The sequence below is a fragment of the Triticum urartu genome, chromosome 7 (genome assembly GCF_003073215.2).
Source record: "Triticum urartu cultivar G1812 chromosome 7, Tu2.1, whole genome shotgun sequence".
In the NCBI taxonomy this organism is placed as follows: domain Eukaryota; kingdom Viridiplantae; phylum Streptophyta; class Magnoliopsida; order Poales; family Poaceae; genus Triticum; species Triticum urartu.
The window spans coordinates 186,742,053-186,755,710 of record NC_053028.1 but is presented as its reverse complement, the minus strand read 5'-3'; the positions used below and the strand labels follow the sequence as shown (position 1 = coordinate 186,755,710).

The window sequence follows — 13,658 nt, the reverse complement described above, 5'->3', positions numbered from 1 at the left end:
GGATCATGCATTACGGTACGAGTAAAGTGACTTGCCGGTAACGAGATTGAACGAGGTATTGGGATACCGATGATCGAATCTCGGGCAAGTAGCATACCGATTGACAAAGGGAATTGTATACGGGGTTGCTTGAATCCTCGACATCGTGGTTCATCCGATGAGATCATCGAGGAGCATGTGGGAGCCAACATGGGTATCTAGATCCCGCTGTTGGTTATTGGCCGGAGAGTCGTCTCGGTCATGTCTACGTGTCTCCCGAACCCGTAGGGTCTACACACTTAAGGTTCGGTGACGCTGACTGTACGTGTGTTGAACGCGGAGGTGCCGTCCGTTCGGCGCTAGGATCTCCGGTGATTTGGATCACGTCGAGAATGCCTTCCTCATCCCTGTTCTTTGAACGCTTCCGCGCGTGATCTACAAAGGTATGTAGATGCAATCCAATCACTCGTTGCTAGATGAACTCCTAGATGGATCTTGGTGAAACCGTTGGAAAATTTTTGTTTTCTGCAACGTTCCCCAACATGGTGCTATCATACGTCCACATTAATGGAGACTTCAACCCACGAAGGGTAACGGTTGCGCGAGTCCACAGAGGCCTCCACCCACGAAGAAGCAACCTTGTCTATCCCACCATCGCCGTCACCCACGAAGGACTTGCCTCACTCGGGTAGATCTTCACGAAGTAGGCAATCTCCTTGCCCTTACAAACTCCTTGGTTCAACTCCACAATCTTGACGGAGGCTCCCAAGTGACACCTAGCCAATCTAGGAGACACCATTGTCCAAGAGGTAACAAATGGTGTGTTGATGATGAACACCTTGCTCTTGTGCTTCAAATGATAGTCTCCCCAACACTCAACTCTCTCTCATAGGATTGGATTTGGTGGAAAGATGATTTGAGTGGAAAGCAACTTGGGGAAGGCTAGAGATCAAGATTTATGTGGTTGGAATGGAATATCTTGACCTCAACACAAGTCTAGGTGGTTCTCTCTCAGAAAATATATGTTGGAAGTGTAGGCATGTTCTGATGGCTCTCTCCACGAATGAAGAGTGGGTGGAGGGGTATATATAGCCTCCACACAAAATCTAACCGTTACACACAATTTACCAAACTCGGTGGGATCAAACCCTGAAACTTGGTCGGACCGATTTGGTTCATAATGTGACCGTTAGGGTTTTCGGTGGGACCGATATGTTAACTCGGTAGGACCGATTTCGTTAGGGTTAGGGCATAACGTAATCTCGGTGAGACCGATTACACAAACTCGGTAGGACCGATTTTGGTAATAGACAAACAGAGAGCTGGTCAGGAAAACTCGGTGGGACCAATTCGCTCATCTCGGTTGGACCGGAACGTTACGAAAGGGAAACAGAGAGTTTGCATTGCAATCTCAGTGGGACCGAATGCATATTTCGGTGAGACCGAAATTATTGCAATAGGTGACAAAGAGTTTGCAATCCCATCTCGGTGATACCGAGATCCCAATCGGTGAGACCGAATTGATTAGGGTTTCTGGCAGTGGCTATGTCAAGTGAACTCGGTGGCGCCGGATAGAATGTTTCGGTGGGGCCGAGTTTGACTTTTGGTTTGGGACATATGTGGATAAGAGAAAGTGGTTGAGGGCTTTGGAGCATATCACTAAGCACTTTGAGCAAGCAGGCCATTAAGGAACACCTCATCCCCTCTTAATAGTATTGGCTTTCCTATGGACTCAATGTGATCTTGGATCACTAAAATAGAAAATGTAGAGTCCTGAGCTTTGAGCTTGAGCCAATCCTTTGTCCTCAGCATCTTCAAGGGGTTCCGCATCCTCTAGTCCATGCCACTCCATTGTTGAACTTATCTGAAATATACTAGGTAGAAGCATTAGTCCAACAAGAGATATGTTGACATTAATTACCAAAATCACCCAGGAGCACTTGTGCTTTCAGGTGGAGATGGTATGCTAGTGGTGGGAGGGGATGACAACACATGCGTTCACGGCGTGTCTACGCGGATGCAAACCCAACCCAAATTTGGGCTGAAGATGGGTCACAACGGACAGCAAAACGGACATCGTTCTATTTGCGTCGCCGTGTTGGGCCATGGTTTTTGTCCCCGTGGACAGTAACGGACGCGGGTGGACGAAATGAGTTGCCCCATTGGAGTTGCCCTTAGTCACGTCCTTCCTCTCTTGATTTTTTCATATTATTATTATTTATGAAATTACAAAACTATAGTTTAGATTTAGCAAATTTCAAATATATGCCCCGTCGTCCTCTATTGGGCCAAAGAGGCCATTTTCGTCCTTGTTTTGGGCTGAAGATCACTCTTGGTTCGCATGAAAGCGGAAGAGTGGTTCTTCCTTCCCAAGAAGGCTGAAGAGTCTCGTGTCCATCCTGCCCTATACACCACAACTCCTTCCAATCAAACTTTCACGTCACCAAAATCGCATCGAAGAGTAGAATCCATTCAAATGAAGAACAACTTGAATTGTGCATTGTGTAGGACGAATTTCGCCTTTCAATCTATATTGATCACCGCAAGCCTACATCATCCATGGTTAGAGATTTTTCCAAATCACACACATGTTCTCATCTAGATGCAACAAATATCCTAGACATTACCCTTTGTCATATCATTATTATTGCCGAAGTTGGCAACATCCGTCGAATGTCCACAGATGGCAAGGGTCATGGCGAGCGCGGTCCGTGACAAGAATATGATGAGAGATAATGTCTATGAGATTGGCAGCATCTAAATGTGTAGATGTGTGAGAGTGATTGGAATACTTTTCACCGAGCATGATGTAGGCTTGTGATGGCCGGTGTAGACTAATCGGCGCTGGTTGGTGGTGGCGGCAGGGACAACTGGTGGCCCTGCTAAGGTGGTGGTGGTGGTGCCGCTGGTGGCTATGCTACTCCGGTGGGGTGGTGGGGGCTTCCAGTGGTGTTGGCCAGGGCGTGGACGCGCTTGTTCTGTGGTGGTGGCTAGCGCTCCGGCGTGTGGCTTCGGTGGTGCGTGTCCGGCGGCTCCAACGCTTGGAGCTCGCCGGGCGACGTGGGTGGGCAGCGGCCGGGCGTGGCCGTTGCTCTGGCCGTGGGCAGCGGCGCGGGGAGGTTCGGTGGTGGTGGCCTCCCGGTGTCATGGCGGCTTCACAGTGGCTCGGTGGCTCCGATTGCGGCGGTGGCCAACTTCTCCAGCGTCGGCTTGTCCACATTCGGACCGTTTCGACCTTCGCCCCTCCTCCTCATCATCCGGACACTACTTCCATCGAAGGGCTGGCCCTCTCCCAGCCGCGGTCCATCGCTCGTCTCATGCCCGGTGTGGCAGGACCGAGCTCGTCTCGCGCATGGTGCAGCAGGACCGAGCTCGTCTCGCGCATGGTGCAGCAGGACTGACCTCCTCCCCATCACGGTGCTGCAGGACCGAGCTCGTCTCGTGCTCGGGGCTGCAGGACGGGCCGATGGATGCCAATTCTGGCCGGCCTATTGGGTCTCGACGCTGGGGGTCGCCCAGGGGTGCGAAAGGTGGGACCTTTCTGCTCGTCTCTTTGGTTGGGGTAGCGGCGGGTCTCGGGTGAGGCGGTGTCTAGTCTTGGATGCCGGGGCGGCGGCCCTGGTAGTGGCAGCGCGGTGCTCTTGGGCAGAGCCCGTTGCTTGGTGCTGCCCGGTGGCCATGGCCGTGTGGGCGGCGTGGTAGCCGGGGTGTGGCATTGGGTGGCGGTGAGTGTTGGCCGGGGTGAAAACCTGTTCTTTCTTCGACAGACCGACGGCGGCGAAGCTCGTTCCCTTCTTGAAGGCGTCGTCGCGGCTCTCATTGCCGGTCATGCGGCTCTAGGGGAAATTCTGATCCTCGGATCGGGCGGTGGCGACGCTCCGGCGTCGTTCCCGTCCTGAAGGCGCTGCTTTGGAGCCCATGGTTCGTCATATGTGGCGTCATCTCTTCGCGGCGGTAGTGCTAGGGGTGGTGTTGCTGCACTCAGCGCCTATGTATCTTGCCATGAGTGTGTGCGTATGTTATGGCGGCGTGTGTTTGTACTGGGTGATTGAAGATAGGTGCTTTATATATAAAGCGGGGCGAAAGCCTTTTCGGTACGATGTACAATTCAAACTACTAAATGGATTTTTGTCATCGATACAGTCCAGCTGGTGCGAAGGTTTGGCAAGAAGTGCTCCAGATCAAAGGGGATGTGTAAGAAGAGCTCCAAATCAAAGGGGATGTGTTTTTTGCATGGGGCAATGTAGGTAGTAGCCTTTTCGTTCATGAGTTGAACTAAGACTCACCCTTCGGCCACTGTATGTGGCGAAGAGAGCTCTTCGGCCCAAAGAAAGACAAACTCTTCGGCCCACGCGAGGACGAAGAGGATGTCTTTGGCCCAACAGAGGACGATGGGGGCATAGATTGAAATTTACTAAATCCGAACCGTAACTTCGAGATTTTGTAAAAATAAATAATATTTTTAGAAAAAAAATTCTCCTCTTTTGCCCCGAGTTCTATCTTTCTCGCAAGAACCCTAGCCGGCGCCGCATTCCTCATCAACCGCGAATCATCTTCCTCCGCCGTCACCGTAGCTGGTGGTCCTCGCCGAGTTAGGGCAGGATGAACCGATCTGCGTGCTCCTTGTCTTCCTTAAGTAGCATTTCATAGGTTCATCTTGTGGTAACTTTTCTTTTGTTTTCTTACAGTACGTTTGATCTCTTCTTAAGTCAATCCTAGACAAAGTGTTGTTTTCAGGCGAGATTTAAAGCATTTTCCCATTTCGGATCTATTCCTTTCTTGCAAAATTATCCACTGAGTGTTCGTTCCAAAAAGTTTGCTTAGATTTATCTGGATACGGATGAATCTAACACTAAAATGTGTCTAATAGATCCGTATCTAAACAAATCCAAGACAAGTTTTTGGGGACTGAGGGAGTACCTCATTTGTGCAACAATTGTATTGTACAAGTCTTCACCAATCATTTAATTCCCCAGTGAATTCATCTTAAGGAACAAATTTCAAAGTCTTCAGCTAAAATGATTTTCTTCAAATTAAGCTATGCGCGCTTGTGGCTGTAGCCGATTTTGCTCGCATCTAATTCTTCACAGGTACAATGATTTCAGTCTTCCAGGTGATTCTACTCTAGCGCGCATGTTGAGTCTCTAGCAGAATCTGGCATGAGCTCGAAGAGAGGGGGCTGGTGAAGCATCCAATTTAGACAACTGATAAGCCAGAGAATAAAATGAGAATTTCTTCAGAAAAGCCATTCTCAAAGGACACCACTCAGCCGAACAATTGGTACTGCTCTAGACTGTGCAGAAGATGAAGGTTATGAAACACCTCCTCGTGAGAATGGAGATGACACGAAGCATATGCTTTAGAAAATTCGCAGATATTGGGCTACATGATGGTATTATTTCAGATATGTCAATCCCCAGTATGCTCTGAAATTTGCATTTACTCACTGCCATGGCAAGATCTTCATACACCTGGAACGGCTCCCAATCATGTATTTATTCGCCCACCTCTTGAACCAAATGCAATTGATGATCCTCCCTGTTTAAAAAGACATGATGGCTTTCCTGGAGAAAAAGTCAGAAGGAAGGCAGCAAAGAAAGCAACAAAGGAAGTTGCTAAGGCATCTAAGGTTGCGTAAGGTAGTGCATCAGTAGAGGGCTAGAGGCCGATGGCTCAACTAAGCCCAATCGGCAGAAGAAAAGCTTTGCAAACGCTCCAAAGCATATTGCAATCGCCCACCCTGAACCCAACTCAGTGGGTAAACTGCTGATGACAACAAGTGCTCCTCCCGAAGAATCAGCTGCAAAGCTAAAGAAGGGAAATTTAAGAAAACCGCTCACCGAGTCAATAGACTCCTGTTGATATGGTTGATGAAGAATCAGTAGACACATTTTATAGATTTGCTGACATTTTCACTGATGCTCCGCTCAAAAACTGCTACACCTGTCCACCTGCTCGTTAGGTTGCTAAACAGTTTCCTAGAAGTCCTCTGTTGGAGATATTTTTTATTTTTTAAAAAAAAAGGAGAATGACCCTTGGCCTCTGCATCTGGAAGATGCATACGCCCACTTTATTGATTATTCTCAAGGACCTTACAAAGTATTACAAACAATATATCTGAATTCACCATCTTGGCAACATATGCCGCTACTCCTATCCATATAATGAAGGGATGCTAACTGGGCCACTACCCAAACCACTCACCTAAACCTAACATCAAAAGCCGGAAGCCCCAGCCGAGCCACATACCGGGTCTGGGGCACAATCCAGTCAGACGCACTCGTGTGTCGTCGCAACCATCTTCCACAGGTCCGTCTTCAGATTAAGGCTTCTACCTTGTCTGGCCACTCTGCCATCGACGTCACCATGACGCCAGACAGCTACCTCCTCCTGCGTGAGTCCATCTCCGTGCATCGGACGCCGAGCCTCCACAGCGCCATGCCACCGATCTCAGCCATCATCAATGTGTGAGATGAAGTAACGCTCCACCACGGCAGGTACATGGTAAGGAAGTGCGAGGTCCCCATTGGAGACACGCCCGGACGGGCCGCCACCAGGAACCAGACAAGCTCGCCGTACACGCCCAGCATCCCTATGCCCAAGTCGGCGCCTTCAAGAAGGTGACGACGCTATGGCGCCGCCACCGCTTAGCCACCGGGGCTAGGGTTTTCACCCGAGCGCAGGGGAAGGGGGGAGGCAGGGGAAGTTGAGCCTCGGCGCCGCCACCAAGGAGGGAATGGCGTCCGGGATGCCATCGACGCCGTGACCGCCACCGGCGGCTAAGGGTTTCCCCTGGCCAAGCACCCTGCCGCCACCTCCGAACCAGCCACAACATCAGCAGGCGTGTGCACGCCGGAGATCCAGGCCCGCCGGAGGTCATGCATCCCGAGCGGACCAGAACGCCTCAGATCTGACGAGGGGAGCCTGGGGCCTCCCCGCGCCACGACCAGCGCCCACCGGGACCTCGCTGCCTGCGCAGCCAAGGGGACCCGGCCAACCTCACCGACGAGCACTCCCCGCCGCCGGAGGAGCGCCGTCCGCACCAGCGAGGCCGCCGCCTCAAATCCGGGCCCTCACCACCGAAAGGAAAGCGGCCAGAGGCCTCGCCACCGACCTCACCGGCAGCCGCGCGGGGCCCCGGCGATCGCCTCCGGCAGCGGCGAGGAGGAGGGGAAGGGGGAGGTGGCGGCGCGAGGGAACCCTAGGTCGCCCCCGAGTCGCCCTCGGGAGAGCGACGCGGAGGAGATGTTTTCACGGCTGTCAAGATCAGATTGCGCTACTAAGAAAGAAGATCACGGTACCGAGAAAGAAGGTGACGAAGAAATCTGGACAGCCATCCCAAATCTGGTCAAACAGAACTGGGGAGGCCTCACCTAACTAGCTTCCGAATTGTATGAAAACGGAAATTCATATACTAAAAGAAAGAAAATGTTTGTGTACTAGTAGGATTATTTTCAACTTTTTTGGAAAATTTAAATGTAATTTTGTTTTTTCCTTCTTATTTTTGGCTCATTGGATCACGAGGGCCAACTCACCTCACTCTCCCGTTTGCATTATGAATGCGCTGAATCTGGTTCAAAATAAAACCACATGGAAGAACTTGATGAGAATCACATGGACACATCTCATGATTTACCTCACACAAAATGCAATTTAGCATTCCAATTTATATCAAGTTTAGCAACCTAACGAGCTCCTACGATTTTGAAAGCAAAGCGCATTGTTCTTGGTAACAGAGTGATCCCATGAAGAATACCATTACTGTGAGCACTTATGACCATGACGATAAGCCCAATGTTTCCCAAAGTCAGTCACAAGGTTTTTAATGCCCTGTCCAGGTAGATGCAGACAACTTTTGAATGCCTACCACAAGGTCTCCCAAAGTCAGTCATATTCTGGAAAGAGAACGGCAAAATAATTTGAATGACACCCTCCAGAGGGTGCACAGATCAGCATACATTGCCGTACCTCTTTATTCAGAGTTGACGTTAACACATAAATTCAGAAGGCACATGGTTTCCTAAGAAGTTAAGAATTTGAGTGATGCCGAAGCATAGTTGTCATGTTTCCGGTACGGTGGGAACGAGGAGCGGGAACGGGGGACGAGAGTCGGGGGCTGGAAAAAATAGGGTACAGTAAAGGTATACATCTCTAGAACGATTTTTCTAAAGTGGAAACGTGATCCAATCAATTCCGGTACGATGAATCCGGTACGGTCCATGGAACGAGGAACGTGAATCTTTACGGCGGGGAGCAACTGGCTGGGAGGGACCGAGGGAGTACTTATACAGGGAACTGGCTGGGCTGGGAGCAACTGGCTGCATCATTGATTCATGAAGACTAAAATACATCATCTCCTTCTCAATGGAAAATTTATTAGCAGCCTTGGAGTAATTGGAGAGCAGAACGAGGAGTTATTTAGGGGAGTGGAAAAGAACGGGACAGAGAGTAAAACGAGGAGTTCGTGATTGATATGGCTGATCTTTTGCTTACTCGATCGATTCAAGAACCAAGGCTGTCGAGTCGCCGAACCTGAATCGACGATCCAGCTGCGGAAACGCCGAATCCGCATCGAATCTTACCGAATCGACCCTCGTTCCCGAATCTGATTCCGGGTCGGTGAATCCGGATCGAGGGACGACCCACCGTTACCCGTTTCCGGCTACTATGTGCCGAAGCAGGTGAACAAATCAAAATACACTAGGCAAGTAGTGAAAAGAAAAGCATGCATCCAAACTGCAGCACACATAATTTAGCTACACTCTGAGGTCCACAGCAATCACACATTGTCAGGCTATCAGTACCTAGTAGTCATACACAATCTTTAGTTTTTCACTCCGGTAGCTGCATTCCTTGACCAGATCCATCAACTACTTCCTCTCCTCTGTCCCAAAATAAGTGTCTCGTACAAAGTTGTATCATGGTTGAGACACTTATTTTGGGACGGAGGGAGTATTATTATCTCCACGGATGAGGATGACTCATGTGCAAGTTTCTCCTTAATCCGACGCCTACGAGCTTCATCTACCAGGGGTCTCCTCGACCTCGGGTCAATGGCATCGCATTTCTTGCATGGGTCTTCATCATGCAGCTCGATTCTCTTCAACTCCACAGTTTGCTCCATGACTAGCCTTATGTAGTTTGTCACCTTGTCTTCGTTCTCAAACCCGGACATCCGGAGCAACTTCAAATTCAGGTGCTTAAAATCTTGGATGGCTCCCACACTACATTGGTCTTCATGGCACAGTCGGTACACAAATGCCGTTCTCGAGACAACTTCATGCATGGAAATAGAAAATAAACAATACATGTTACACTTAAACTCGCAATCAGCCCGTGCAGGAAAACATAGGAACAAGAACGATGCAGTTAAAGCATATTTGCCATTTAAATTTTAAATTAGAGAAGATTAAGTATTAGACGTACTCTGAAATTTTGCAGTGCAGGTGCAGCTTCAAGGAAAAAAATGGTCCAGCTCAGATCATACTCCGGAAAGATACCAAAAAGTTCCACATTGGTGAGTGAGGCGTCGCAGAGACCGGGCTTCAGGAAGCCTGTTTTACCAAAAAAAATCAAAATATATTTAAAAGTTTCAAAAAATGCCAATTTTTTTGTACAAATACATATGCATATTCTTTAAGTATGTATAAATTTTCAGTAACTAATTTGATCATTTGCATGCTACACAAAAAAGACAAAAATCTGACACAAATACAACAAAGAAAAAGCCTATTTCAATCTATGTATTTGTCTTTTTTGTATACATCACATATGAATACATATGTTTATGAAAATTTGTACACGTATACTTTAAGTATATGTCTACATGAAAACATTTTTTCAGATTTTTTTGAGTTATGGAAAAGGTATTTTGGCTGAGAAATGTATATAGAGTTCAGTGGAGCTCGGCCTCTGCAGCCATTTTTCGCACATTGGTCAGGTTTCTGAATGTAGCAGTGAGCTGTTTCGGATGTTCCATATGAATCCAGATCTGCAATAAGAAGAGGAACACAAATAGAAAGATGAAATTGTTTTTTTTTTGCGGGTCGAAAGATGAAATTGTTGGAGAAGAAGAAAAACATACAATATTTAGACGCGGACAAAAACTCATGTGGCACATCGAAATTAACTCACCATTTGGCAGGCAAAATGGAGATGCAACTCAGAAAAATTCCTGGCCGTCCCTGGTAGATACTCGCTCAGTGCCAATCGCCTACCAGAGTCTGTGGCACGACAAAGGAGGGACACATGGCGAAGCTGCAGAACGTGGCCGAACCGCACCAGAGGGATTCCGTGGCCCTCAGATTCTTGGTACCACACTTCTGTAAGTTTGGGTACATCGATCAACTCGACCGATGCCCAATAGAAGTTTACGCAGTAGAGCTCGTGGAGCCCGGAGAATGGCGCGTCGATCTTGAGCTCAAAGCCCGGAAAATGGCAGGAAAGCAGGGTGAGGATTCTGAGCCTACCGCAATCAGTAATGAGCTTGTTGATGTCAGAATTGACCAACGAAAGGTTAAGGAACGTAAGCTTGGTGAGCCACCGAAAGGCAACTGGGCAGGTGGTGGAGAAGGACATGATCCCCTCCCGACCATAACGGTCTGGCGAGTAGATGTAAAATCCAAGAAACTCAGTCTCACCGTGGCTGACAACGTCCTCCACGGCGTGGCCTATGGAGGTCAGGTCCGTCACAGGTAAGAAACGTAGGATGAGGGTCTTGATAGCGCGCTTGCAGCCAGCCGGAGGAGGACACGGAGACAGTGACCTGTACAGCGCGCGTGTGTACGCCTGCATGGCCTCGACCGCCGAAGAACTTCCCCCGAGGTCGGCCCTCGAAGTCGAAGTGCCTAAGCCGAAGTGCATGATGTCGAGGACCAGGTGCGAGAGCCGGTGGGGGAGGTGCCGCCACCGCGTGGAGAGTGCGCCGGCGCGGACCGCCTCGCGCATGTCGTCGAGGCGCTCTAGGATTTCTAGGAGGACGTCGTCGGGGAGCGCGCTGATTCTGTCCTCATCTCCATCGATGTCGAGCTTGTGGATTCCGAGGTCGATTGAAACCCTGGCTTGAAGCAGAGCCCCGAGGGTCGGCCTCCTGCTCCGAGGCCCCGGCTCCTCCACCGCTCCGCCCCCTGCCTCCAGCGCGGGACCCGTCGATCTGAGCGGCGGAAGCCAGCCCCGTTTCGCTGGCAGGTCCATGGACCTGACTCCCCCCTGCTCCTCCCCGACTCCCCTCCGGCGCGCTGCTTTGGTTTGGTGCTTGCTTGCTTGGGCAGGAGCTGGACTGCATTTCTATCGGCATCGGCAGTGGGAAATGGGTTGGGTTCACGTGTGTATATTCACTACGGCGGCTCCCCCTGCTCGACGACTTGATGATCCACGGCGACAGGTCAAGACGACCTTATATAAAGACGGGGGTCTGAAGCGTGGGAACTGGACAGACAGGTCTGCTAGCTAGTAGCTGATGGACATGGACGGTGGTGGCCAGCGTGAACAGCACTTCATCGACAGCCGGTAAAGCAACTGTGGCGTGCTCTGCAACCGGAGAATGAAGGACAACAGTGCATGCAAGGACGCAGGTGAGCATCATGAAAAGCTTTTTCAGAGCATCTCCAACAGCCGCCCAATGCGCGGCGCCCAAAAAATAGGTTTACAACGCGCAAGTAGATTTTTTTAGGGCGCTAGAAGACGTTTGCTCCAACGAGCGCTGTAAAATATGCTGCGCGTGCGAGTCCAACGGTCCCATCAAGCGGTCCCATCTGCAGCAGCCCAGAGTTTATAGCGCACGCGACTGGGCGCACTAAATATGCTGCGCGCGATGCCTTTTTGATGCGCGCGTTGCATTAGTTATAGCGCGCGCTTTTTGTACGGCTGCTGTAGATTCCAAACCGGGTCCGCAGACGCTAAAAATAGTTTTTATACCGCGCGGCGTTTATATAATGCTTCTGTTGGAGATGTTCTCAGCTGCGGGATCATAGAAGAATCCTTATCTCCTCTTTACTCTGGAAGGGGTGGAAGTGGAACTGGGGGAATAAAGTAAATGCAGATGACACGAAGCATTGCTTTAGAAAATTCGCAGATATTGGGCTACAGGATGGTATTATTTCAGATATGTCAATCCCTAGTATGCTCTGAAATTCGCATTTACTCACTGCCATGGCAAGATCTTCAGACACCTGGAACGGCTCCCACTCATGTATTTATTCGCCCACCTCTTGAACCAAATGCAATTCCTGATCCTCCCTGTTTAAAAAGACATGATGGCTTTCCTGGAGAAAAAGTCAGAAGGAAGGCAGCAAAGAAAGCAACAAAGGAAGTTGCAAAGGCATCTAAGGTTGCGCAAGGTGGTGCAGCAGTAGAGGCCGATGGCTCAACTAAGCCTAATCGGCAGAAGAAAAGAGTTGTAAACGCTCCAAAGCATATTGCAATTTCCCTCCCCGAACCCAACTTAGTGGGTAAACGGTTGATGAATCAACAAGTTCTTCTCCTGAAGAGTAAATTGTATAAAACCATCATTTTGAAGGCTAGATTTACGAAAAACACTAGGATACAGATTCGCTGTAGAAAGCACCACGTTTTGCGTTTTTTTGTTGCAAAAACCACTGATCGGCGGATCGGGCCGTGTTAAGTGAGTTTATAATAGGTAGGGCCCGTTTTTCGCCTACGCGGCACTCCAGGCCATCCCGACAGCCAGCAGACGGCGTTAGACGGCGCCGTCATTGCCGTTCGGTCCTAGCAGTCAAAAGCGTGAACCGTTGCTCCTTATCCACTCTGCTTGCTCACTCCTCGCTTGCGCATCTCTCGCTCTCCGCTCGCTCTCGCTCTGTTCTTGGTCGCCACATCCGTCACCGCCGCAGCGCCATGATGTCGTGGAGTGATGGGTCGGATAGCAGCGAGCACACCGTGGAGTACATGAGCTCAGCTTTCGACAACGGCACCATTTAGATGAGTTCTCAGAGTTTGGGTTAGAGTTTGATATTTGGGGATTTCTTGAATGAGCTTCTTTTCGAACGATGAAGAGCATCTCTGTCATTCCTTTGCACTCCAGGTTCTTGCTAGCACCAAAGACTCAGATTTCGAGGGCCCTGAGACAGATATGCATGTTTTGTGCCATGGACACGGGAAGGCAGCAGAGAGGCGTGTTGCTTTCGAAGGGATTCACACTGGCAGGAGGATTCTTTGTTGTGCAGAGAAGGTATTGTTCCAACTTAACTAATTGGAAGTTGTGGATTAACTTAACAGATCTGTCATTTGTTTGCCATGGACATGTAATGTGGCAGCAGGCATTGTATTATATTGTGAAGTTTGGACAGTGGATTCATTAATTGTTTACTCTGGTAGCATTGTTTAGTCTGGATCTGGCAACATTGTTTAGTTAGGTCATTTTGTTAACTCTGCCATGTTAGCTTATTTTAAGACAGAAGATGCATGGATTAGCACACCATCATTGTTTACTTAGTAGTTGTTTACTTGAGAGCAAATCACTGTTTACTTTAGGATGTTTACTTTAGGATATGTTTAAATATTCTTTCTTGAGCTTGAGCTTGCATGATCTGAATTTTAGTATAAAGTAATGTGGACCATCATTGTAAGCAACTCACTGTTATGTAATTCTTTATGTTAATACTCTTTTTTCAGGAAGGTAAAAACTATGGACTAGTAGAATGGATTGATCCATCTTGGTC

The 13,658-nt window shown here is 49.2% G+C and overlaps 1 protein-coding gene across 2 annotated transcripts; it reads right to left on the bottom strand.

Annotated features, from left to right (window-relative positions):
- Window positions 1–8,802: 8,802 nt before the first annotated feature.
- LOC125524594 lies at window positions 8,803–11,501 on the bottom strand. Of its 2 annotated transcripts, XM_048689630.1 has the most exons (4): window positions 10,114–11,499; window positions 9,911–9,970; window positions 9,406–9,533; window positions 8,803–9,255 (listed from the first exon to the last, which is right to left on the bottom strand). In XM_048689630.1, the coding sequence occupies exons 1-3, from the start codon at window positions 11,170–11,172 to the stop codon at window positions 9,525–9,527; spliced, it is 1,128 nt and encodes a 375-aa protein (XP_048545587.1). In that variant the 5' UTR covers window positions 11,173–11,499; the 3' UTR covers window positions 8,803–9,255; window positions 9,406–9,524. The 2 variants fall into 2 exon arrangements, with proteins under 2 accessions (XP_048545587.1, XP_048545586.1); XM_048689629.1 differs by having other exon boundaries at window positions 9,406–9,970; window positions 10,114–11,501.
- Window positions 11,502–13,658: the final 2,157 nt, after the last annotated feature.

Excerpts from the sequence above, each read along its gene's own strand:
- LOC125524594 (XM_048689629.1), bottom strand. The coding sequence starts at position 11,172 with ATGGACCTGCCAGCGAAACGGGGCTGGCTTCCGCCGCTCAGATCGACG. Across the intron at positions 9,971-10,113 it reads TCCATTTTGCCTGCCAAATG|ATCTGGATTCATATGGAACA; the intron begins GTGAGTTAATTT and ends TTCTTATTGCAG.